Source organism: Notolepis coatsorum (assembly GCF_963971535.1).
Source record: "Notolepis coatsorum genome assembly, chromosome: 19".
In the NCBI taxonomy this organism is placed as follows: domain Eukaryota; kingdom Metazoa; phylum Chordata; class Actinopteri; order Aulopiformes; family Paralepididae; genus Notolepis; species Notolepis coatsorum.
This window is the reverse complement of record NC_140183.1, coordinates 63,484,314-63,509,889: the sequence shown is the minus strand read 5'-3', so window position 1 is coordinate 63,509,889 and position 25,576 is coordinate 63,484,314. Positions and strand designations below refer to the sequence as shown.

The window sequence follows — 25,576 nt, the reverse complement described above, 5'->3', positions numbered from 1 at the left end:
TATTGCACAAATGTCTTATTCTCATCCTATTCTTATTACTTGTATTATTGTATTGTATTATTATTGCACAATCGCTGCGGGCATGACCCCCCGTATGCCGTGACAAATAAAACTCTTGACTTGACTTGACTTGAGTGTGTACAGGAAAAAGCATATAAACTGCTTGGTCTGTTGTGTGTGGTTGAGTACAGACCATGCCTCAACAACTAAGAATGTAATCAGGATTATACAGTACAGTAGGTGTCATATCAGTCTTGGAATAGAAACAGGGTAAAAATGGTAAATGGCTGCATTTATATAACGCTTTTATCCAAAGTGCTTATATAGCGCTTTTATCCAAAGCGCTTTACAATATTTGTTCCTCACAGACATTTTACCCATTCACTCACACACATTCACACACCGACGGTGGAGGCGACCATGCAAGGTGCCAACCTGCTCATCTGGGGCAGTAAGGGGTTAAGTGTCTTGCTCAAGGACACTTCGACATTCTGCCCGGGAGGAACGGGAATCGAACCGGGAACCTCCTGATTACCAGATGACTACTCTACCTCCGTATTCATTCAGATGTAAATGTTTTATAATATGTGTGTGGCTCCAGTCAGTAGGGGAGAACGGGGATAGTTGTCACACTTTTTACTCTAGTGTGAATTGCTCATCATCAAAACATCTTTCAATAGTCATTCCTACATTAAATTGAAGCTTAAGATGTTGGCTTGAAATGTGTATCCCTCTCATTTTCCAACGTATTGTAACAAAGAGTTAATCACCTATCAAAGACACTCTGACACATTGTGACAACCAACCCCATCATGGGGATGGTTGTCACACACTATGGGGTTGGTTGTCACCATGTGTTTTAATGGGGAAAATCTTAAAAAGAAGACAAGGCACTAAGGCAGAACTAAATTTGAAAGTTTAATTGCATTGACAAGTTGACAAAATACATAACCCTTTTTTTTTTTGATCCATTCTTTCTCCCATTTTCTATATTTTCTCCCATCCCAATTTCGTATCATCCAATTCAACCCTCCCCTGTCACGAACGCTGTTTCTTGCCTCCCACAAGCCGGCTGCAATGTGGACTAAGTCATACATAGCACAAGTCCCCTCCGGTGCTTGAGGTAACAGCAGTCGCATCTTTTCACCTGCGCAGCTCGATCTCTCAGTGGCGAGGAGTAACGCGTGGGAGGCTCACGCTGCCCCCGACACTTCCTGATTCTACTGCGCAGGCGCACCAACCGACCTGTAGGAGTCGCTGTCCACAACGCCCAATCCCCACCCATCAGTTTCCCACCCCCTAATACGGCCAAGCCTGGCCCACTACGCCACGTAGCCGCCACAAAATACATAACTTAATGCATCTTAACATGAACATAAACAGGAAACACATCTTTAGGCCATCCTATATAACAAAATAAGAACACAATAAATCGGCCTAACAATAATAGCCTACACAACATGTGACAACCAACCCCAAAGAAAATGTGACGACCAACCCCAACTGGAATGTCTTGATAGTGATCAAGGCTAACAGCCATCTAACAACTAGTTAGCTAACTAACAACAATCTAAACTATAGCTATCCCTTCACACTTTTTAAGGGTAATAATTCTTTCATTATAAACCAATTGTGTAAAAGCCTAGAAGAAAAATACTGAGGAGCGGAATATTTACAAATGGACATGAAAAACACAAAAAGTCCTCTCACCTCAAGTTCAGCTGTTTCACTCCAAAGATGACAATGTAGGTGAACTCTGACCCCAATTCTGGACATTTAAATACCAAAATATGGGAGACAGGACCCTCTGGTGGTGAAATATAATGAATGTGACAACCTACCCGTGTGACAACGTCCCCCGTTCTCCCCTACTGTGGACTGATGTTCATCCCTGAAATGATGTGTGCAAAATATGATTCCCAAAGGAAGTGTGTGAATAGTGTATATAGCACAGCCATAACCTTCACAGAAGAATATTGTTTCTTGTGTGCTTATAACACTGCAGTACACCAATATTAATAATGGAATAGTGGAACTTTTTCACGAAGAAAAGCATTGCTTCTTTATCAAGCTAAATCACAGAGCTGGGCTGAACACCAGAGAACCCTCCAAACAGCGATGCAGAAAATAATGCAAAGCAAAGAATATGAACAAATGTAAATGGCTGAATTTTTAAAGCACTTTTATTCTAAGTGCTTCACAACTTACACATGCACACGCACACACACACGCTGACAGCCGAAGCAACCATGCAAGGTGCCAACCTCCTCGTCTGGAGCAGTTAGGGGTTCAGTGTCTTGCTCATCGACACGCTGCTGGGAGGAGCCAGGGTCAAACCAGGAACCTTCACATTACCACAGATTGTGCCCAAAGTTACATTGCTCGAGGAAATTTCTTTTTCTTCTTCTTGCTGTTTAAGGGCGTGTTCACACCTGAAAGTCCAGGGATAGTCCGGACTATCCGCGGATAGTCCGGACTTTCTGGTGGACCAAATGTGAAAATGATACATTGTTTGATTTTGGTCTGTGTTCACACTGCCCTGTTTGGTGCGGATCTAATTTGTAAACAAAGGACATGCTGCCAAGTCGTTCATCTATTGGACTAGCACACACAAACGTAAACAGTTGCCGACAGCGTCTCTTGTGATAAAGCAGAGAGATACTGTCATTACGAGCGTGGCGCAAGTCGACTAGAGAGTAGAGATATATATATATATAGAGAGAGAGAGAGAGAGAGAGAGAGAGAGAGAGAGAGAGAGAGAGAGAGAGAGAGAGAGAGAGAGACTGTCCGCGCGCGGCGCCAGTCTAGAGAGACAGAGAGAGGAAGAGAAAGACTGTCCGCGCGCCTGTCATTCATTTGAGTTGGGTCGCGCGCAAGCTGTCACTTGGCGCTGCAAAGTTGGGTCGCTGTCACTCATTTGCTCTAGGTTAGGTATTATATAAAGTTCGATCGCGTTCACACCAACAGCAAACGAACCATGGTCCACTTTGAAACTAACCGAGTCCCAACTTTTCAAGAGGACCATGGTTCGGTTGTTTGGTCCTCATTATAGTTCGGTTTGCGTTCATACCTGTACAAACCAAACAGACTATCGATCTAAAGGGACCATGGTCCACTTAAAGTGGACCAAACAGCGTAGGTGTGAACACGCCCTAAAAGATGATTTGGCTAACCTCAGATTCTTAGGCAGGGCATTCCTAGGAGCCCGACAGCAAAAGCCTGCTGACTAGGATTGGGTATCGACCAAATTACACCGGTACTACCGAGTAGGCTTGGGCGGTATGACGGTATTACGGTATACCAGGGTATTTAGAAATCCAGACAGTATTGAAAATCAATAGCGTCAAAACCGTCAAAATCACAGATGCGCTTCAGTTTCTATTACAGTGAAACAGAATTTTGAGTGTAATGCACACACGCGCCAGCAGAGGGCGAGACCAGTCCTCACTAGTGGAGCGAGTGGGTCACAACGGTGTTCACCTTTTTACGGTAATGTTGCGACAGTGCTGTGAAAATACCGTAACGCGTTGTGGTAACGTGAGTTGGTTTGTGTTTTTGTGCACTAGTGGAGCAAGCAAATAATCCGTCTCTTATTATATGTGAACTAAAGAGTACAAGGTTTACACAACAGCCCCCACCCGCTTTTTTATTGTATTTGTACCGTCCTGTACTATCTGCTGTCAGCTGTTTATCTCTCTCTGTGAGCTTGATTAACTAGCGTTAGCTCACGTTAACTAGCGTTAGCTCTGCGGCTAATCTTAGATTACCCTGAACTAAATCAATGACTAGGTTATAAAGCATTCAAGTAGTTTTCACTGCACATAGAAGTAGCCAAACAGCGGGAGCATTTCGGGAGCATATGACCAAAACCCAAGCAATTTCGAGCCCTTAAAGGAAAACTCCAACATTTTGGGAAATTAGCTTATTTAACATCTTCCTTGGAGTTAGACAAGAAGATACATACCTTTTTGTCTCTGTGCATGCATTAGGCTTAGGGAACAGTCGCTCCGTTAGCATAGCTTAGCTTCATCACTGGAAGTGAGTAGGGGCCGGAGCCTGGCGTTCCCACACAGTGTATAGTTTGATTGATTGATTGAAAAGTGTATTAACAGATTGCAGAATACACTCCAAATACAACTCCAAAACGTTCATGTAAACATGTTGTGACCTGTGTATTCACCACGTGGAGAAATAAAAAATTATTGAATTAGACAATTACGTTTTATAAGCAAATATACTTGCCAGTGATTTCAACGTGACGGCGTGTTTGTTTACGTTCTCATTCATTCAAAAGATCCGAACCGATTGAAGTTTATAGATACCATGACTTGAAATCCTCTTACCTTGATGAGTAAAAGCCTCCCCAATTTAGAAAACAGTAATCCAATGGCTGGTATTGATAATAATACTACTAACGCTCGGAGCTAACCAGCAACCGGACACTGGACAGTCAAGCAGATAACGAGAGCAATGACTTCCTTTCTGGGGGGTTTCAAAATAAAAGAGCGACGTCTATAGCAGCGGAAAACGTTTATTTTGTACATTATCTAACGTTAACACGAACCTAAACTAACGTTACAACTAACCTAAAGTTAGTTTTGATTACTTTGATTCCAGAATCTTCTTAGCGGTTCCGAAACCGGAAGTTAGGAACCGGTTCTCGGTGCCCAACCCTAGTTACAACAATAAATAACTAAATGTTCTAAATAAATAACAATGCTGAAATTGTGACATTTGGAACTTTTTGTTATTACAGATAGAGTTAAGTACCGAAAAGGTACCGTTTGGTACCGATATCGAATTACAGGAACTGGTACCGGTATCGGTTCAAACGTGAACGGTACCCAACCCTACTGCTCACCTTTAGTCATTAGCCTGGACTTTAACACTTTGATTGCCCAACCCGAGTTTTCTCGGGTTTACCCCCGCGGGTTGAATGCCCATCACGAGAATATTCGTTTTTTTTTTTTAAATTAGCGATCTGAATTCATATTTCATCAACCGAGTCTACCGTTGGAAAATCAGCCACACGAGGCGCTCAGATGTGAAAAAAGAGCCCCCTATCGTCTCCCAGATGGTAATTCACCCTTTTGGATTGGACTCAATGAAAATGAATGAGAAAAAAAAAAACTGACTCCACATTTTACTTCTCACTCATGTAACCGGGGTCGATCAGCTTCACTCTGGACCATCAGAGCAGCGGGGATTATGTGTTTTTACAGTATACCCGTGGGATCAATAAAATGATAGATTTTTTCGAATGGCGATCAGGAATTGGAATAATCCATTTGGATACCATCTGATCTCAGGTAAGGAATTTATGTTACCAGTCTTAGGATAATCAGACCAGAGATATAAGCTTTTATGTGATTATGTGATATGGCTTTTTAACTCTGAGAGCGATCAGGAACTGAGAGAATCGATAATCTAGCGTTTATTTGAAAACGATTCATAAATAGGCCGACAAATGACAACGTTCTAGAATATTACAGTACGGGGCGATTATCATGGAATCCTCTTTTTTCTCCGTGAACACGAGGGGTTTTCTAAATGCTATGAAATAAAATGAACCGATAAAAAAACAATCTGCTTCGACAATGTTGACTGGAAATAGGTCATTGATAATGCGACGGGCAGATTAGACACATAGCCATAATTTAAAACATAGATTAGGCGATATTAACGTTAACATTGGAGTGGATGTGGGCATTCAAGCACTAAATGAGCGCCCCCTGCTGGGCATTCAAAGTGTTAAAATAGTCAGAAAGGCCCTGCCTTGTTGATCTGAGGCTACGCTGGCTCATAAAGAGATTAAAAGGTCAGTGAAGTAACCACTAGCTCAGGGCCAGACCCTGTTGAGCTTATGAGTAGAATCTTAAAATCAATTCTAGAACTAATTGGTAACCAGTAAAAGGAGGATAAAATAGGGTTTACGGTCCAGTCTCTCTGTTGTGAAGGGCCAGATTAATCCGAATATATATATTTATTTATATATATATATTTAATTGTATTTGTATATTCTCTAATATTCCCTGATATCCCTTGTATATTCCTTGTACAATATGCATTGAATATCCATTCTAGCCTACTGAACATCCCATAATAGTCTCCATTCTACTATTGGTCGAGACCTTGGTGCCAGGCTGCCATACCCCTCAGACCCAGTTCAAACGTACCGCTCAACATGTACGAACAAGTCCTAGTTCCGCGTAGGAATCTGGCTACCGCACCACTAATGGGACTATTTGTTCATAGTGCGTATATATACTGCGCTACTAAAGTAGGACTTCCTTTTCAGTCCAGTTTCTTACCCTCCAATAGAGTCACAGACGTAAAGCCTCCCCGCGACGCCACGTGTGGGAGTAAGGCCAAGTTCGCCTACCATCGGTATTGAGACATCGTGTATATTAATATTTGAATAGTCATATTTGGCACTATATCGTCGAGTTGGACGTAGTCTATTAAGCTAATAATAGTCTGTTAATATATAGTGCTTCGTACGGTGAGAATACTACCGTAGTCAGTACCCCATCGTTTCGGGCAGAGAACTGGCTGCTTATCCAGGGTGGTTGACCCCACGTGAAGCTGCACCCGAGGAGCCCCAGAGCCGACGAGCGAGTGGACCTGTATACCGGATTATTCTACCGACGACAGCCCGCCTTCCCAGGCACGGATTATGCTTTGTATACGTTGATTATTCCATGGATAAAGACCCCCGACACTGCCGTGTGTTGGAACCCCCCCCCCCTGGAGAGGACGCAAGGTGAGGAGACGCTCTGCAAGACGAGGTCGCTTCACGTCTCTCCTCCGTGGACCGGAGGACGCCGGCCCACAAAGAGTCCATCTGCTTTCATCTGCGGTCCAAGGATCGCCGGCGCATTGAACGGCACTACAGTGGGTTCACCTGGGATACCCTTGGCCGGATGAGGCAGCCGGATTCTACCCCCCCCCCTTCCTACTCCTGTCGGCTTACAAGCGACCGGATTAACCCCCCCTAGTGTATCCAGCCTATAATCATTAAAGTATCATTGCTTTTATTCCTTAACTATTCCAGGTCGTATATGTACCACCTGCGCCTTCAGAGATTGGACATTCTCTATTGATATACCGACGAATACTCTTGCCATAAAAGTGCATACTAATTCCCATTCATAAATGTGATTGATTTGATTAAGTGCTTGCTCTACACACCATCGCTGTGTAGAAATAAAGACCTATTTCTAATTCGTACATTTGTGTTGGATCCGTTTCATCTACGTGACAGTGTTCATCATAATATATTTATAAGTATCATATCTAGTAATACAGTCAGGGAATTGTACCCCTCAGTTACAATTGGTCCTTCGAGCCGGAGGGTAATCAGTGTAATATTAATATAGTGTTATTAATATTGAAATGGCCTATGATGAACACTCCACGAAACGATCCTCCTAACCAACGCCCGCAGCGCGAACGACGGCTCCCTCAGTACTTAGAGGCTTACGCTGTCAGTCAACAACCTAGTCTTCTACTAACAGTAAACGCGGTAAAACTAGAAAGTAAAAGTATGTCTAACCCCAACGCCCAGACTACCCCGACCATAGAGGCCCCTACGGGTTCTAATGTAACTGACCAAGTTCACGGTGGGGACCAGTGGGAACCAGACATGACTTCACACCCCGCCAGTACTGAAGAAGTAGTCCCCGATGAGTCCCGGGAGGAATACAACGCTACCGAGAGAGAACTCGGCACGGAAGAAGAAGGGGAAAGCACCGCGGAGATAGAGCTCCCAGGCTCCGCAAGGAGTACCCCGAGGGAAGGCTCCCCTATACAACCGCCTTCTCCCAGCGAGGCAGAGAGGACCCTACAGCAGGCCTTCCTCATCAGCCTGAACGCCGCTGCTGAACGCGACCGACTGCAGATCCAGCAGCGGAGCGAAGAAGAGCATATACGTCTAGAAATAAGACGCATTCAGAGGGAAGAGAATGTGGCCCGAGACCGAGCAGACAGCCAGCGAGCAGCTGCTGGTGCTCTACGGGACGCAGAGCGCGACAGACAGCAAGCGCAACTAATAGAACAGCTGATCAGACGGACAACACCCTCTCCCTCCGCCAGAGGCTCCAGGAACTCGTCTAGACACACCTCCAGGGCGGCATCCCCTAGCCGAGTAAACAACCCTGAACTTGACCAACAGACGAGGTCTATACCCCCCACAGACCACCTCCCCCCACCGGTCCAAGCGAGACATAGCAACCGGGAAGGAGCAGCATATCCTGTGGAGAGGCTAAACCAGAGACTACAAGCACTGGATGACCTAACTGAAGACGAAGAGGAAGAGGAGGAGAACCACGCCCGACGACAGCACAGTACTCTACCGGACCAGGAGGTCCGGTACAGCCCAGGCTATACTCCCGCGGAGCTGCGCTACAGACCCCCGACTCTATACACGGGTGAGCACGACGCACGACCCGCACCGAGGAACAGCACCTGGACAAGCGGGCCATGGTACACTGCCGGTACCAGCCCATACCAAGGAGCGGGAGGAGACTCGCCTAGGAGGCCTCTCCCCCAACGCTCGCCGATGTATCCACAGTCAGCGTCATACATTGGCACGCCTATGGTACCCGACTTCACCCAAGAGAACCGGGCCCAGTATACGGAACTCCGCATGTGTCTGGAGACCATGTTGGTGGATGTATTGGATGAACGCCATAAATACGCCATCCTACTGAAGCACTTAAAGGTACCCCGCGCACATAATATAGCGCTCGCCCACGCGACTTCCACCACCCCATACACAGCAGCGCTGGTAGCATTGGACCAGAGGTATGGGCGCATATGGGATTACGTGATCCAGGAGATCCGACACATCGACCGCTTACCCCCAGCAATAGACAATCGAGCACTGGACGACCTGTCCATCAGAGTGCAGTCCCTGGTAGGGATGTTGGGAGCGCAGAGAGAGAAGGGGAGGCATGAACTTTACGCCAACTCAAATGTGGAAAGGATCTTGGAGAAGCTGCCGCCCGCTCGACAGGAGCGTTTTAGGCGGCAGAGAGACCACCGAGACCCGAATGGCCCCGAACCGAACCTCCTCGATCTAGCAGACTTCCTGGCGAGAGAAGTCAGCAGCCTACGGCTAGATACATTCGGACGGAGCACCCCTGGCTCCAGAGAAGGAACCAGACGACTAAATGATGGAAGAAGATCGGTGACTGTGATGCACCAATCGGAGTCAGTACCGAGCAGCAGGAGCCACAGTACCCCCTCCAGAACGGAGAAGTGGAAGATAGTGTGCCCCTACTGTGAGAAAGAACACTGGCTAGCGCAATGTGACTCCTTCCCCAAGCTGAACGCGGAGGAAGCAAGTCAATGGATAAAGTCCAACAAGCGCTGTTTTCGCTGTGCGCGCTCACACATGGCAGCCGAATGCCGCTTAAAGAAAAGGTGCACCAAGTGCGATGGAGCCCATCTGGACATACTTCACGACAGTAACAGACGGCGCCCTTCACCCGCACCATCCAGCAGCAAAGCGAGCGTCATGTACATCGATCCCGCCAGCAGCAGTGGAGCCCGAGTACTCCTAAAAGTAGTGCGTGTGACACTAAGCTACCAGAATAAAGTCCTGGACACTTACGCCGTCCTCGATGACGGGTCAGAGAAGACCCTTCTGCTCGCCTCCGCTGCGGCCCAGCTAGGGCTGCGGGGAAGCGAAACCCAAATGACAATTCGGACAATAAGACGAGATTTGAAGACGATAAAGGGCGAGAATGTCTCATTCTCTATCGCAGCAAGCGGCCAGCCTGAGCGACGGTACCAGATCACAGACGCTTTCACCAGCCAAGAAATAGGACTGTCGCGGTACACATACCCCGTCGCCAAGCTGATGGAGAAATATGCACATCTGCGCAAGTTACCGATCCCGCTCATAGACAATGCTATGCCGACCCTGTTGATAGGCTCCGACCATGCAGACCTCATTGTCCCGATAGACCGGGTTCATACCGGACCCCGAGGCTGTCCTGCAGCAGTCGAGACCCGTTTGGGATGGACTCTCCAAGGCCCGCTCGCCAAATCTCTCAACCGAAGTACAGCCACTAGATGTCTCCACTCCCGAGTCACAAAGGGAGAAACCGCACTCCTGCAACACGTAGAGCGGTTATGGACCTTGGAACAAATGCCCTTTAAGAACGGAAAGAAAGACATTCGCTCTAAAGATGACATTTACGCCATTCACCTCCTCGAGACAGGGACCAAGAGAGTCCCGGTCAACGGCGTGTTGAGATACGCCACGCCACTCCTGCGGCGAGAAGGAATGCCTACTTTCCACGCCAAGACAGACGCCACAGAACGGTACCTGCTGAACACGGAGCGGCGCTTAGCCAAGAACCCCGCCCAAGAGAGTGTATACCGCGCTGAGATTGAGAAGCTCATCACAGCGGGACACGTCACAAAGATGGACATTAAAGAGGCTGACCAGACCACTGAATCGTGGTACGTGCCTCACCACAAGGTCCATCACAACGGTAAAGACCGCATAGTATTTAACTGCAGCTACCAGATCGGATCCCAAAATCTGAATAAAGAGTTACTGCCCGGTCCCACACTCGGCCCCTCCCTACTCGGCGTTCTACCCCGCTTCCGCCAGGAAAAGGTGGCCATCAGCGGGGACATTAAAGGAATGTTCCTGCAGGTGAGATTAGTAGAGGAGGACAAGCCCCTGTTACGGTTCCTATGGAGAGAGAAGCCAGGAGATGAGCACCCAGCCATCTACCAATGGGAAGTCCTCCCCTTCGGAACGACGTGCAGCCCCTGCTGTGCTACATTTGCACTACAGAAACATGTAGCAGAGGACCCAGCAGCGGACGAAGAGGTCCGACACAGCGTAAAGAACAGCTTCTACGTAGACAACTGTCTACAAAGCCTTTCAACCCAGGAAGAAGCCGAGGCTCTCCTGATTAAACTCTACTACTGCGCAGCCTCTCCTCCGAGGACAAGGCAGCCAGCAGCGAGACCTGGATGGCTACAATCCCGGGAGAAGCCCAGGAGATGACCCTGGGATTGGTGTGGCGATTCAAAACAGATTCGCTTCACTACAGACACAAGCCCCTGACTACGGAGCAGGGAAGGCCGGCGGCGGCGCCGACCACCAGACGGAGTGTGTACACAACACTCGCCCGACAATATGACCCGCTAGGATGTATTCTACCGTACACCACCAGGGCAAAAATGATTGTACGAGCATTGTGGGACAAGGACCAGGGCTGGGACGACCCCATTCCCGCACACCTTGCATCCACCTGGAGAGAGTGGGAGATGGAGCTCCACTCACTCCCAGGCGTTAATATGCGCCGAAGCTACTTCCCACCCACGGTGAGGCCAGAGACATGTAAAATGGACTTACACGTCTTCAGTGACGCCTCAGAGGTCGCATACGGATCAGTAGCCTACTTGCGGGCCCAAGAAAAGGGGGGAGAGATCTACACAGCATTTGTCCTCGCCCGCTCGAGAATAGCCCCACGCAAGCAACAATCTATCCCACGTCTAGAGCTCTGCGCAGCCCTAGCCGGAGCGCACCTAGCCACGCTCATCCAACGTGAGCTCACCATACCGGTGTCTAGAACAATCCTGTGGTCAGATTCCACGACAGTACTCGCCTGGATCAAATCGGACTCATGCAAGTACAAAGTCTTCGTGGGAGTCAGAGTCACCGAGATTCAAGACTTAACCGAAGAGTTAACTGGAGAAACAGAGTGGCGCTACGTTGATACAAAACAGAACCCAGCTGACGTCATCACCCGGGGGATGCCCCTAGATGACCTCACCCGTCGCAATGTCTACAGTGACGGCCCCGCATTCCTAAGACTCCCGGAAGGACAGTGGCCCAGGCCTATCCCGAGGGAAGCCAGTCAGGAGGAGGCTGAGAATAAGAAGCCCCTCGGATATGTCTCCAGTGATGTGGCAGATATCGACCCAGTTACCCCCAACACACTCCTGATGGGGCGGCTAGATCCTGCATTACCCCAGACAATGTACCGGCCTGAAGAAGCGAACGGCCGACGAATGTGGAGGTACAGCCAAGTATTAGCCGACAAGTTTTGGAGCAGTTTCCTACTGCACTACCTACCGTCTCTACAGACCCGCCAGAAGTGGGTAAAGGAGAGAGACAATTTGACAGAAGGAACAGTCGTCATGATTATTGATCAATCACTGCCCAGAGCTATGTGGCCGGCCGGCCGCGTAAGCAAAGTGATCACCGGTGCCAACGGCAAGGTCCGAGCAGCTGAAGTGCTCGTCCAGGGTCGCACTTACACCCGTCCCGTGGCGAGGCTCATAGAACTGCCCCGACTCCCAGACACAATCGATGATGACCATGACCCTATAACCCTATGACTTTGTGAAGTTGACTGACCCCTACAACAAACCCTTATGTGTAAATAGACAACGCGATTAATCTGTCTCTGTTTAACTGATTAGGTCTGGGACCAATCAGGGGGTGGCTGTTGTGAAGGGCCAGATTAAACCGAATATATATATTTATTTATATATATATATTTAATTGTATTTGTATATTCTCTAATATTCCCTGATATCCCTTGTATATTCCTTGTACAATATGCATTGAATATCCATTCTAGCCTACTGAACATCCCATAATAGTCTCCATTCTACTATTGGTCGAGACCTTGGTGCCAGGCTGCCATACCCCTCAGACCCAGTTCAAACGTACCGCTCAACATGTACGAACAAGTCCTAGTTCCGCGTAGGAATCTGGCTACCGCACCACTAATGGGACTATTTGTTCATAGTGCGTATATATACTGCGCTACTAAAGTAGGACTTCCTTTTCAGTCCAGTTTCTTACCCTCCAATAGAGTCACAGACGTAAAGCCTCCCCGCGACGCCACGTGTGGGAGTAAGGCCAAGTTCGCCTACCATCGGTATTGAGACATCGTGTATATTAATATTTGAATAGTCATATTTGGCACTATATCGTCGAGTTGGACGTAGTCTATTAAGCTAATAATAGTCTGTTAATATATAGTGCTTCGTACGGTGAGAATACTACCGTAGTCAGTACCCCATCGTTTCGGGCAGAGAACTGGCTGCTTATCCAGGGTGGTTGACCCCACGTGAAGCTGCACCCGAGGAGCCCCAGAGCCAACGAGCGAGTGGACCTGTATACCGGATTATTCTACCGACGACAGCCCGCCTTCCCAGGCACGGATTATGCTTTGTATACGTTGATTATTCCATGGATAAAGACCCCCGACACTGCCGTGTGTTGGAACCCCCCCCCCCTGGAGAGGACGCAAGGTGAGGAGACGCTCTGCAAGACGAGGTCGCTTCACGTCTCTCCTCCGTGGACCGGAGGACGCCGGCCCACAAAGAGTCCATCTGCTTTCATCTGCGGTCCAAGGATCGCCGGCGCATTGAACGGCACTACAGTGGGTTCACCTGGGATACCCTTGGCCGGATGAGGCAGCCGGATTCTACCCCCCCCCCCCCCTTCCTACTCCTGTCGGCTTACAAGCGACCGGATTAACCCCCCCTAGTGTATCCAGCCTATAATCATTAAAGTATCATTGCTTTTATTCCTTAACTATTCCAGGTCGTATATGTACCACCTGCGCCTTCAGAGATTGGACATTCTCTATTGATATACCGACGAATACTCTTGCCATAAAAGTGCATACTAATTCCCATTCATAAATGTGATTGATTTGATTAAGTGCTTGCTCTACACACCATCGCTGTGTAGAAATAAAGACCTATTTCTAATTTGTACATTTGTGTTGGATCCGTTTCATCTACGTGACAGTGTTCATCATAATATATTTATGCCGAGTACTGGGTGGCCGAATATTAAGTACAAAGGTAGTGGTAGTAAGTATCATATCTAGTAATACAGTCAGGGAATTGTACCCCTCAGTTACACTCTCAGTATTAGGGGTGTACACTGGTAGAGGTCAGGATATGGAAAATGGACTGCATTTATATAGTGCTTTAATCCAAAGCACTTTACAACTCATGCCTCACATTCACCCACACACCGACGGCAGAGTGCCAACCTGCTCATCGGGAGCAGTTAGGGGTTAAATGTAGCCAGGGATGTACCGAAATTTCAACCACCGAAAGTTTTCGGCCGAAAATGGCTAAAAATGGCCTTTCGGCTTTCGGCCGAAAGAGTTTTTTCACCGAAAATATATCACCAAAACAGAAACAACCTGTAACCCAGGGGTGTACAGTGCGACATATATATCGCACGTGCTACAGCAACAGCTGTCTGTGCGATGGATGGATTTACTTCAGTAGCACTGGTGCGATAGGGATTCGGTTCATATAGATACTCTTATTTTGAAAATCCTGTAGCGGGTCTCATTTCTGCCCACGCGCAGCTCCAGCTAGGCTCCGACGTTCAGGTGCATATGATACTCTTATTTTGAAAAAACTCTTGTGACAACTCGACGAGTCGTATCCGCCCTATCCGTGCTTCTGCAAGGAGCAGCGCGTTGGTCGGTTGGTGCGCACTGCTGCGTTAACACAGCAGTGCGCCTACACGTCCCGAAATAAGTCCGTGGTGTTTTTTCTTTCTCGCAACGGGTCAAATGCATCTACATGCTTTGCACCGTCGCCATTCCTTTATGCGCACATCGCCCGAAATTAACGTTTATGTACCATTACAATCACTACAACGTTAGCAAGCTAACAAGCTAATCCTGATCAGAGGCGCAGAGCCAGCAGACACAGTGTGGAAAGGGAAATGGGGGGGCACTCTCTCCCCTTCCCTGTGTGTGTGTGTGCGTGCGTGCGTTTGGAAAGACAATGAAGTCACTAGTCAGGACTCAGGACAGGAGTATATTATAGTAAACTGAGGATGGACAGATAATGATGATATTCAAATATAAACAAGTTTCGAGAGGAGTGGAAGTTTGAAGACAGACTAGACTACAATATGATGCGGGGGTGGTGAGTTGAAACAGTGTGTGTGAATGAATGAATGAAAACTTTATTTAACAGATTGCAGAATGGGTACAGTACGGCTCAATACACACAATTGTTAAGGGGATGCAGACCAGAGAAAGACGTTTGTCTTGTTTACATCAGGGTCCCCCATTGTGTGTGTGTGTGTGTGTCCCAACCGACCCCACTTCTATGTTTCAATAAATTATTTGCATTTAAAACTATTAACGCTGACTCATTCCTTCAGTCCACTCAAAATTATGCTAATATTCCTTATGTTGTTTATGATATTAATTGAAAATAGCATATGAGAGTATCATAGTAATAATAACACATGGCGATATACTAAATGACAGCCAAACATGGCACTGCAACTAAATAACACAAATACAATAGGCACATTTGTGACTGTTACAAATATAACACGTTTTATACTTGTGCTACAAGATTTTGGCCTGTGCTACAAAACTATGTGCAAAAAAAGTTAACGTACAGCCCTGTGTAACCTAACGCGTGTTGTTGTGATGATGTCATCAAAACGCGGATTCAGTCATTACATGCACGCTGTGAGCTCTTCAGTCCTGCGTGATACTCCTCTTGGGACTCGGGAGTCGCGCTGTTTCTATGTAAACTCTGCGCGCAACGAGTCCAATAAATGCGTCTTTAACATGCTTTATCCTTATTTACTATATGCCTGTCGCGGTTAATCACTGAGTGATCTAATATGCATATTATTCAGAGTGAGAGGGGGAGGGATTGTGTTTCTCACATTGACGCTGTCTGTCGCGCGTCTACTGTGCCAAAGTCAAGAGAGCACGTTCATCTGGGGACTAGAAAGGTGCGCTCAGTAGAGCACAGATGTCCGCCCCCCTCTCCCTCTCTCTCTGATTGATTGATTGAAAACTTTATTAACAGATTGCAGAATGGGTACAATACAGTACAGCTCAATACACACAATTGTTAAGGGGATGCAGACCAGAGAAAGACTTTCGTCTTGTTTACATCAGGGTCCCCCATTTTCAATTAATCAGGACATATATGACATACATGACATACAGATAGACAGTACTGCTACATCTATACATTTATGACATACCAGATTTGCAAATACAGTACTGTTTGTGATACAAAAAGACCCATAATAGTGATTATTTATTATTTAAGTTAAAGGGGCTATGTACTGCTATTCCTAGCACTATTTGGGCAACTTTACACAATTCCTGTTAGTCTATTGAAGACACCTGTAAGGTGTTTTTTCCAAAAAATGCATTGTTTTATATTTCTAATCAAGTACTCAAAACCATCATTTTTCAGCTCCAAGATTTCAGGCTGTTATGGCCTGGCTCCGCCCATAAGCACTTTGAGTGACAGTCAGTCCACTGGTATGAATGAATGAATGAAAATGAATGAATAGACAGAGAGAGGTAGACAGAGAGAGATAGAGAGGGGGGGGGGTGCGAGAGAGAGAGAGAGAGAGAGAGAGAGAGAGAGAGAGAGAGAGAGAGAGAGAGAGAGAGAGAGAGAGAGAAAAAGACAGGCCGTCTTTGAAACCCGACACCTCTGCATACTCTGGAGGGAGAGAGAGAGAGATAGAGAGGGAGAGACAGAGAGAGAGGGAGACAGAGAGAGAGAGGGAGGGAGCACTTGGGGGGGGGGGGGCCTGCCGCGCCACACGGGAGAGGGGAGGAAGGGAGGCCCCCCCCCCTCGTTTTCGAGAGGGTCCCACCTCCCGTGTGGCGCGGCAGGTCCCCCCCCCCCCCCCCAAGTGCTCCCTCCCTCTCTCTCTCTGTCTCCCTCTCTCTCTCTCTCTCCCTCTCTCTCTCTCTCTCCCTCCAGAGTATGCAGAGGTGTCGGGTTTCATACTGCCTCGCAGTATGAGGAAGTAGGCGGGCATTAGCTCCAACCACAGAGCCAATCGCATCACTGTGCGCTACCCAGCGTCCGAATGACGTGACTCAGACGTTCAAATCAAAATGGCCTGATTTACTGGAGGAGGAAAGGGGCTGAGCTGAATCAGAGCAATCCGCCAATATGGTATTTAGACACTAAAACACATTGATACAAACTCCTATTACTATAATACAATGCTAGAGACTGAACAATGACATTTATAGTACATGTCACCTTTAAGTTTTGCCATAATCATATATTTTTTCCATAATCAGGTAGCTGAACAACATTGGTAAAAAAAAATTCTATTCTATGAATCATTTTCGGCCTTTCGGCATTCGGCCAACTGTTTCCTATTTTCGGTATCGGTTTCGGCCAAGAATTTCCCATTCGGTGCACCCCTAGTTAAATGTTTTGCTTACTGTGACACGCTACCGGGAGGAGGCGGGATCTAAATATATTCCCTGGATATCAGACAGATACCAGGACAAAACAGGTTACTGGTATTGGATGATTCCCTAATAGCCATACTGTATGCAAGATGTCAAAAAGCTTGACATGTTTGAGTCATAGACACATGGTTAGATCTAACCCTAACTAACCTTATTGTCATGCACTTGTCCTAATATACTAACCTACACTGTAGCACTCAACACTTTGGTGAACATTGTTACTCAGATTTGTGCCCTTCCTGATGACTTGTCGTGCAGAACTTGTAAGTCGCTTTGGATAAAAGCGTCAGCTAAATGACTAAATGTAAATGTAATGGTAAGAATGCACTATCTCAATGAGCACAACCTGCAGTGTAAGTCTATACTTACAAGTAGTACAACAGATCAGTACTCTGCATTAGCTCAAGTTTAAGGCTCCGTTCCAATTGGTATTTGGCACTGACATATTGGTACACCCTATTCCCTACTTAGAATCAAGTCTTGGCTGCTGTATTCCGCACCAGTTGCATGGGTGATAGAACAAAGAAATCTTCTCTCAAGATCTAGATTGTTGCCAAACCTTGAGCAATTAGCCCAAGTCACCCACACCCATGGTTCTCCATGTCAACAGAACTGCCCACACACACCACCATGACTCACTGCATGAATAAGCGTCTTACCTGCTGGCCGGTGGTCCTCTGTGTCTGCTGGTGTAGTGTTGGGATATTCCGTCTCATTCTCTTTGCTTTCGGCTGCGCTCAGTACACGAGCCAGAGCCCTGGACATGTCCGGAGGGGCAGCCTGCCCGACACAGGGTGGGGGCTTCACAGGGAGGGCAGGAGCCTCGTACCCCCCAGTGCTCTGAGCTGGGGCTGTTAAACTCCTCTGGACCTATGGAGAAAGAAAGAGAGGGACGTTTGAAATCTAGATGAGCTCGAAATAAGCGCAAATATCAGACTGTGGATTTATCTATAGCTACTGTATATAAATGGCAAATGGTGTATTTATATAGCGCTTTTATCCAAAGCACTTTACAATTTGTTCCTCACATTTTACCCATTGACTGACACATTCACACACCGATGGCGGAGGTAACCAATATGCAAGGTGCCAACCTGCTCATGGGGAGCAATTAGGGGTTAGATTTCTTGCTCAAGGATTGATTGATTGATTTCATTGTGGATTAGAGACATCATCCAAGGGATAAAAACATGATAAAATGCAAGCACTTATTTCCATCATGGTCCCTGGTATTAAGAAACAGGACATACATCAACATAAAACATTAGGGGTGTAACGATGCGACCTCACAACGATTAATTTCGATTATGATTATTCAGGCAACGATTCAATGCATCATGAAATCTCTTCATTTGACCACGATTCGATACATTTTTGATAAATTTTCTATCAGTTAATTCCCCCAAAAATGTTGAATACACAAATGTGGCTTGGGGAACTGATTCACTCAGCATGAATGGACTATAGGTCAATAAAAACAATACACAAAAAAATACATAAAAAAATATATATATATATATATATTAAGGCTGTCAAAGTTAACGCAGTATTAACGCGTTATCGCCCGATTCTATGAACGCCACTATTTTTGTTAACTCACGATTAACAAAAAAAATTACTTTTTTTTTTATTTCTTTTTTTTTAACTAGACTTCACTCAGGTGTATTATTGATGCTCTCATTCTATGCTCTATGTTTGTTTCTGAAGTGTGTGTGTGTGTGTGTGTGTGTGTGTGTGTGTGTGTGTGTGTGTGTGTGTGTGTGTGTGTGTGTGTGTGTGTGTGTGTGTGTGTGTGTGTGTGTGTGTGTGTGTGTGTGTGAGAGAGAGGGGGGTGAGAGAGATGAGGAAGGGGCAAGAGAGAAAGAGAGCTGGGAAGAGTGTTTGTGAGAGAGAGAGAGAGAGAGAGAGAGAGAGAGAGAGAGAGAGAGAGAGGGGGGGGGGTGATTACTCAGCCCTTGTGTGGGTGAATGTAACAAGTTCCTAACGTTTTCTTTCCCCTATTATTTCATGCACACTTTATTCATTGTTTTAAATTATTATTTTCTTTTAAGTTATTTTGTGCATTATTCTGTTTTGAATTTGATGCAAATTTGCAATGCATGAGGATCATCCTTTTGTGTTAAATGGCTGCATAAAGCAAGCATTTTGTTGACTCGCATGTTGATAAGAGTATTAAAACTTGGAACTTGAAAAAGATCTGTTTAAGGTAGGGAAAAAAAGTGATTAATTTGCGATTAATCGCGAGTTAACTATGGACAATCATGCGATTAATCAAGTTAAATATTTTAATCGATTGACAGCACTAATATATATATATATTCTTTTTAATTTAGATTAATTTAGATTATAATCGATTCTAACATATTCAAATCGATCTATCGATTCTAACACATTAGAATCGATGCATTTCGATTAATCGATGCAACGTTACACCCCTATAAAACATCATAAAACATTAAGATACAATATGCATATACAGTTGAAGATAAAAGAATAATAAATATGCTACTACCCTCTCTTTCCTATACCGATAGCCATGTTCGTACATACTTTTTGAAGCCAGATAACCTGGGGGCCTGTTTAATGCTGCTGGGCAGGCTGTCGAAAGCAAGGGTAAAAAGGTGGGTTTTGAGGGCTTTTTTGAATGATGAAAGAGTGTCTGCATGACGGATATGGTTGGGAAGGGCGTTAGAGGGTGGGGGCAGCTTCAGCGAAGGCCCTGTTGCCCCACGTCCGGAGCTTAGTTTTGATGGGTTTGAGGAGGTTAGCATCTGCGGACCCGAGGCAGCGGATAGGCGTGCCGCGTGTGGTGGAGAAGGAGGTCAGAGAGGTAGGAGGGGGCCAGGTTGTTGAGGGCTTTGAAGGCGATGAGTAGAATTTTTTTTTATCTACTTTTTCTCCCCATTTTCTATTTTTCTCCCATCCCAATTTCATATTATCCAATTCTACCCTCCCCTGTCTCGAACATTGTTAGACCATGCCTCCCACTGGTCGGCTGCAATGTGGACCAAGCCTTGCATCACGTGTCCCCTCCGGTACACGAGGAGGCAGCTGTCGCATCTTTTCACCTGTACAGCGCGATCTCTCAGCGGCGAGGAGTAACGCGTGGGAGGCTCACGCTGCCCCCGTTGCTTCCTGATTCTGCTGTACAGGCGCACCAACCGACCTGTAGGAGTTGCTGTCCACAACGTCCGATCCCCACCCACCGGCTTTCCCACCCCCTAATACTGCCAATTGTATTAGTATGAACGACCAGCCAAGCCGGAAGCAACGCAGAGAGCTGGGCTCGAACCCAGCATCTCCTGCGTTAGTGGCGAACGCCTTGCCCACTGCGCCACTTAGCCGCCCCGATGAGTAGAATTTTTAACTGAATCCTGTACATGATGGGGAGCCAGTGGAGATCGTGGAGGATGGGGGTGATGTAGCCAATGTACCACAACTATATTTCTGCAGTGTAATCAAACTTTATTTTAACTGCTATGAAACTGTAAACTTGTTATGAAAGCTTTACTGTGGGTAGAGGTTGGAAGTGAACAAAAAGATTAAACTGCTACAGTCTCTCTGACATATTTTTGTCTCACAAATTATAAACTTATGACAATAATCTGACTTTTCCAAAAGTTTATCGCCATTTCATAACTTTCCAAAACATTTCCAGGCCTGGATATAATATTTTCAAAGTCCATAACTTGAAAGATCTCCCAAGATCTTCATGACTGTGGAAACCCTGATAGGAATACGATACAGATCCACTAGGTTACCGGTGTCTGCTTTCACTATACGGCTTATATTGTGATTTTCTCTCTCATCATTATGTATTTTTTTTTGTGGGGGGGGGGGGTCTTTTCTGTATTTTTCACCCATCCCAATTGAGTCGTTATGCATTTGGAGGGAGAGTCTTATTTACTTACATCTATATTGTTGTGTGGCTCTGCTGAAAATGATGCAGTTTCAACCTTCGGAACAATAAACCTCTCATCTTATAAATGACTAATAACACTGGAAATAGTATGGGAATGACAGAGTTATAAGATAAATATTCCTTTATTGATCCTCTTGGGGAAATTCAGGCATCATACTGTAGCAGCATGGGGGAGTGGAGGTACAGATATGGACATGGTAACAGTAGAAGACATAAATATAAGCAATACAATTATAGTAAAGCTAAGAATAAGCAGTGTAAACAATAAAATGAACACTATATACTGAACACTGAACAGCTACTTCCACTACTGACAGACTCTAAATTATCACATGAGCATATACACAAAAGCACCGTCCTTAAGTGACTTACACACCACACAGCTGCTATTTACACTAGAAGAATTCATTTTTAATTTATCCACTGTTTCTTTTTACCTTGTCGTTGTGTATTGTGTATTGTACAAACATGGGAACTCTATAACCCCTGCCCCCATCTCTCTGAGTGGTTGTCTCATAGTGTTGACCAAGGTGGTGGATGTCTCAGTGTGATGGCCAAGATTGCAGTGACTGTTCTACCCCCACATTGGTTATGTGCACCATTGAGGTCATGGATCAGCTTCATACCGTCTTCTGTCCGACCTACAACGTCTAAACCATGCCTGTTCTAGTTAATTGCTGGGTTAAGTACTTCTATTCTATTCACATATATGCTATCTATTGCTATGTCCGCCAATCACAAACACGCAAACTGTCTAACGCCTGTCCCCGTCTCCCTGTGAGTGGATGTCTCGTGGTGATGACCGGAGTGGTGGACGTCCCGTGATGATGGCCGGGAGGATGCGATCCTCTCTACGCCGACCCCATACCTCAAATGGATCCGTCATCAGCTCTATTTTCAATCTTTCAAAATGTTCTTATGTACCCCAGTTGCTATTGCATGTACTTATTTGTGTTTCATTTTACACGTATATACATGCTTACCAACTGTTTCGCTTGTTTTATAGCAACACTACTATCACCGACATCTAAGAAGGGAGATCCCCCCTTGAACGGCCCTTCTAAGGTTTCTCCCCTCCACATTGCCTGTGGTGCTTTTTTCCTATTGCTAGGTTTTTAGTGAGTTTTTCCTTACCTTTGCATTGGATATGTCTGAGAGTGTTGCATTTATTTATTATTATTTATTTTACATTTCATGGTGTTTTTGGTTTGTTCTTGATTTATTGTGATGTTTCTTCTTGACTTGTTTAAAGAAGACGTGTCCGGCCCATGGGGACATTAACGTGCAGTTGTCGGGCCTTACAAATAAATTTTATTTTATTTGATTATTGTTGTCTACAAATCTACTATGGATGAGGAGCCGGGAAGAACAAGCATCTAACGTTTTTCTGAACGTGACAATGACAAAAGCTGTGACAATAAAATAATCTGAATGACAGGGTTACTGTATGAGGAATAACTGTTATAGAGGCTAAATCTGAGTAGGTTACCTTATTCAAGGCATTGTTGAGGCTGAGTTTGGGGGCCAGGGGTTCAGCATCGGCCAGGGGGTCTGATGGGGGTCCGAGCAGAGATGCCCCTGGCGGTATAAACCGGGGCCTCTTCGCAGCATTACCCAGGAGCTGGCTGGGGGCCCCAGAGCGCCGCATTCTTCTTTAACTTACTGAAGTAAGCCGTGTCTCCCAAGACTATAAATAAATGACAACAGATATTGTTTGGTCACAAATGTAATGTACTATATACCTGTATGTCATGTATGTCCCTATGCCATAAATGTCATGATGTCATGTATGTTGTGTATGTCATAAATGTCACTATGAATTGAAAATGGGGGACCCTGATGTAAACAAGACAAACGTCTTTCTCTGGTCTGCATCACCTTAACAATTGTATGTATTGAGCCGTACTGTTGTATACTATTGTACCCAGGGGTGTAGCTCCAGATTCTGGGCCCCATGAAAGAATGTATTTGTAGGCCCCCAGTGAATGCGAGCGCGCGTAAGCGCGCAAGCGGAATTTTTTTTTGGCCATTTTTTTATTGATAATAATATGGTTTTTACCTATACATTCGGATCAGCAGTTCAGCACCTGCACTGTTGGTGGGTGAGCCTAGTAAAGGATGTCGCATTGCGTTCATCTTCAATGAATGGACCAATGCAATAGTCTACCAAAGCCCCCCCTCTCGCTCTATATATCTCACACACACACACTTCAGAAACAAACATAGTATCAATGAGAGCATCAATAATACACCTGAGTGATGTCTAGTAAAAAAAAAAAAAAAAAAAAAAAACATTTTTTTTGGGCCCCCCCCCAGTGCTGGGCCCTTGGATTCATCCTAAACTACCCCCCCCCCCAGCTACGCCCCTGATTGTACCCATTCTGCAATCTGTTAAATAAAGTTTTCATTCATTCATTGGTCAGTCAGGAAGGTATCTTAGTTAAGTGCATCATTAAGTGATGAGGATGCATTCAAAATGACATCAGAATCCGATTCATGTGCATACACACAAAAACACCTCGACTTACACACCACACAAGCACACGTATTACACCTTGTAAAAACATATGCGTTGTATTGTACAGTTTGTATAGATCGTTGTGTATTGTTGTTTACAAATCTACTATGGTTGAGGAGCCGGGAAAAGAAGCATCTCACGTAAAGCTGTGACAATAAAATAATCTGAATCATATACACTCATTTCAATCGTAGTGTTTATATTGTCACTCTTCATTGATTTCACAAAGGAGTACGAAGAACTCAGTGCTAAATTACTTTTGGGAGAGTGGGCCCCGATATGTCTCGAGGCTTGAAGCAAAAACCTGAGCAAAACACAAACAGAGTGGGACAACTACTAACCTGAGTTCCCTTCCCAACCTCAAGCAACACTGACATTATCTAGTCTCTCTGGCCGGGTAGAACAGTAGTATACTGTTTTATATCGTGTGAATGTTACATGTTACATACCCGAAGAAGACGGCTAAGTCGTAAACAAGCTTTTTTAAATCTCTTCTCTTTAATTCAACGTAAACAGAACAAAACAACAACCACAGAACACTTCCCGTCTCGTCTTCTTCTCTCTCTCTCTCAACTCTCCCGTGACGTCTGTCTAATTCTCCCGCTGAAGTTTCGTGAAAGGCCATTGGCTGTGGGCTACAGTGGGCGGGGTCGACAAATTTTACCCAAAGAGCATTCTCTGTTTTCAACAGCAGCACACCTGCCACGCTGCCGGCGTGGCCCACCGCTCTGGCCTGCTGCCTTTTGGACAGCTGGTCCTAGGTGACCACTTGCAATATATCTGGAAAACGTAAATTTTTTCTTTTAACCAGTTAACCTATATTTTAATTGAGTAGAATGGGGAAACGAGTCATCATTCACTGACAGTTGCGCTTTTTCATGCAGTTGCTAAAACAAACTAATCTATTTAGCAGTTTTATTTATCTTGATGTCCTTCACATGTGCGGGTGTATGTGTGTGTGTGTGTGTGTTTGATTGATTGATTGATTGATTGATTGATTGATTGAAAACGTTATTAACAGATTGCAGAATGGGTACAATACAGTACAGCTCAATACACACAATTGTTAAGGGGAATAGGGGATGCATGCAGACCAGAGAAAGACTTCCGTGTTGTTTACACCAGGGTCCCCCAATTTCAATTCATAATGACATTAAGTATGCAACATACAGATATCTTGACATTTGTGATATACAAGATATGCAAATATACAGTACTGTTATCCTAACAAAAAATCCTAACAGAAAATATATTCATACGAAGGGGAGGAAACTGTACATTAGGAGGGGGTGGGAGGGGGGGTTTGTACATTTACGGGGGCCATACAGATATATATCATGACATTTATGACAATACATGACATACAGGTATACAGTACTGTTACATTTGTGACATACAACAAGATATGCAAATATACAGTAGGCTACTGTTAACCAGAGATCCTAACAGATAATATATACATACGAGGGGGAGGAAACTGTACATTAGGAGGGGGTGGGTGGGAGGGGAGGTTTGGACATTTACGGAGGCCAGTTTCGAATTGCAGTAGGTGCTCTTTGAGAGCGGTTTTGAAGGTGGGTAGGGATTCACATTTTCTTATGGCTGTGGGTAGGGCGTTCCACATTGATGTGGCATAATTGCAAAACGTGTTTAGACCCTTGTTTGTGCCGAATCTGGGTTGAACATGATTTGTGGAACTCCCTCTGGTGTTGTGGTCGTGGTATTCACTGACCTTTGGGAAGTATTTCAACATGTACATGGGTACCTTAGTCGTGTAGTGTATCTTGTAGACCAGGCCCATTGCAAGTTGCTGTACTCTGTCGTCTACTCTAAGCCATCCTAGGTTGTCAA

The 25,576-nt window shown here is 45.5% G+C and overlaps 1 protein-coding gene across 2 annotated transcripts in view; it reads right to left on the bottom strand.

Moving 5' to 3' along the window:
- The window catches only part of rad54b (RAD54 homolog B), a 72,856-nt gene extending 48,569 nt beyond the window's left edge, over positions 1-24,287 (bottom strand). For both annotated transcript variants that reach the window (XR_014620780.1, XM_084336261.1), the window contains exons 1-3: positions 24,175-24,287; positions 22,697-22,894; positions 17,945-18,155 (exon numbers count right to left, since the gene is read on the bottom strand). Coding sequence is in view for 1 of the 2 variants with exons in the window: in XM_084336261.1 (XP_084192387.1) it covers positions 17,945-18,155; positions 22,697-22,855 (370 nt within the window). In the remaining variant the exon portion in view is untranslated. The remainder of the gene's footprint in view (positions 1-17,944; positions 18,156-22,696; positions 22,895-24,174) is intronic.
- Positions 24,288-25,576: the final 1,289 nt, after the last annotated feature.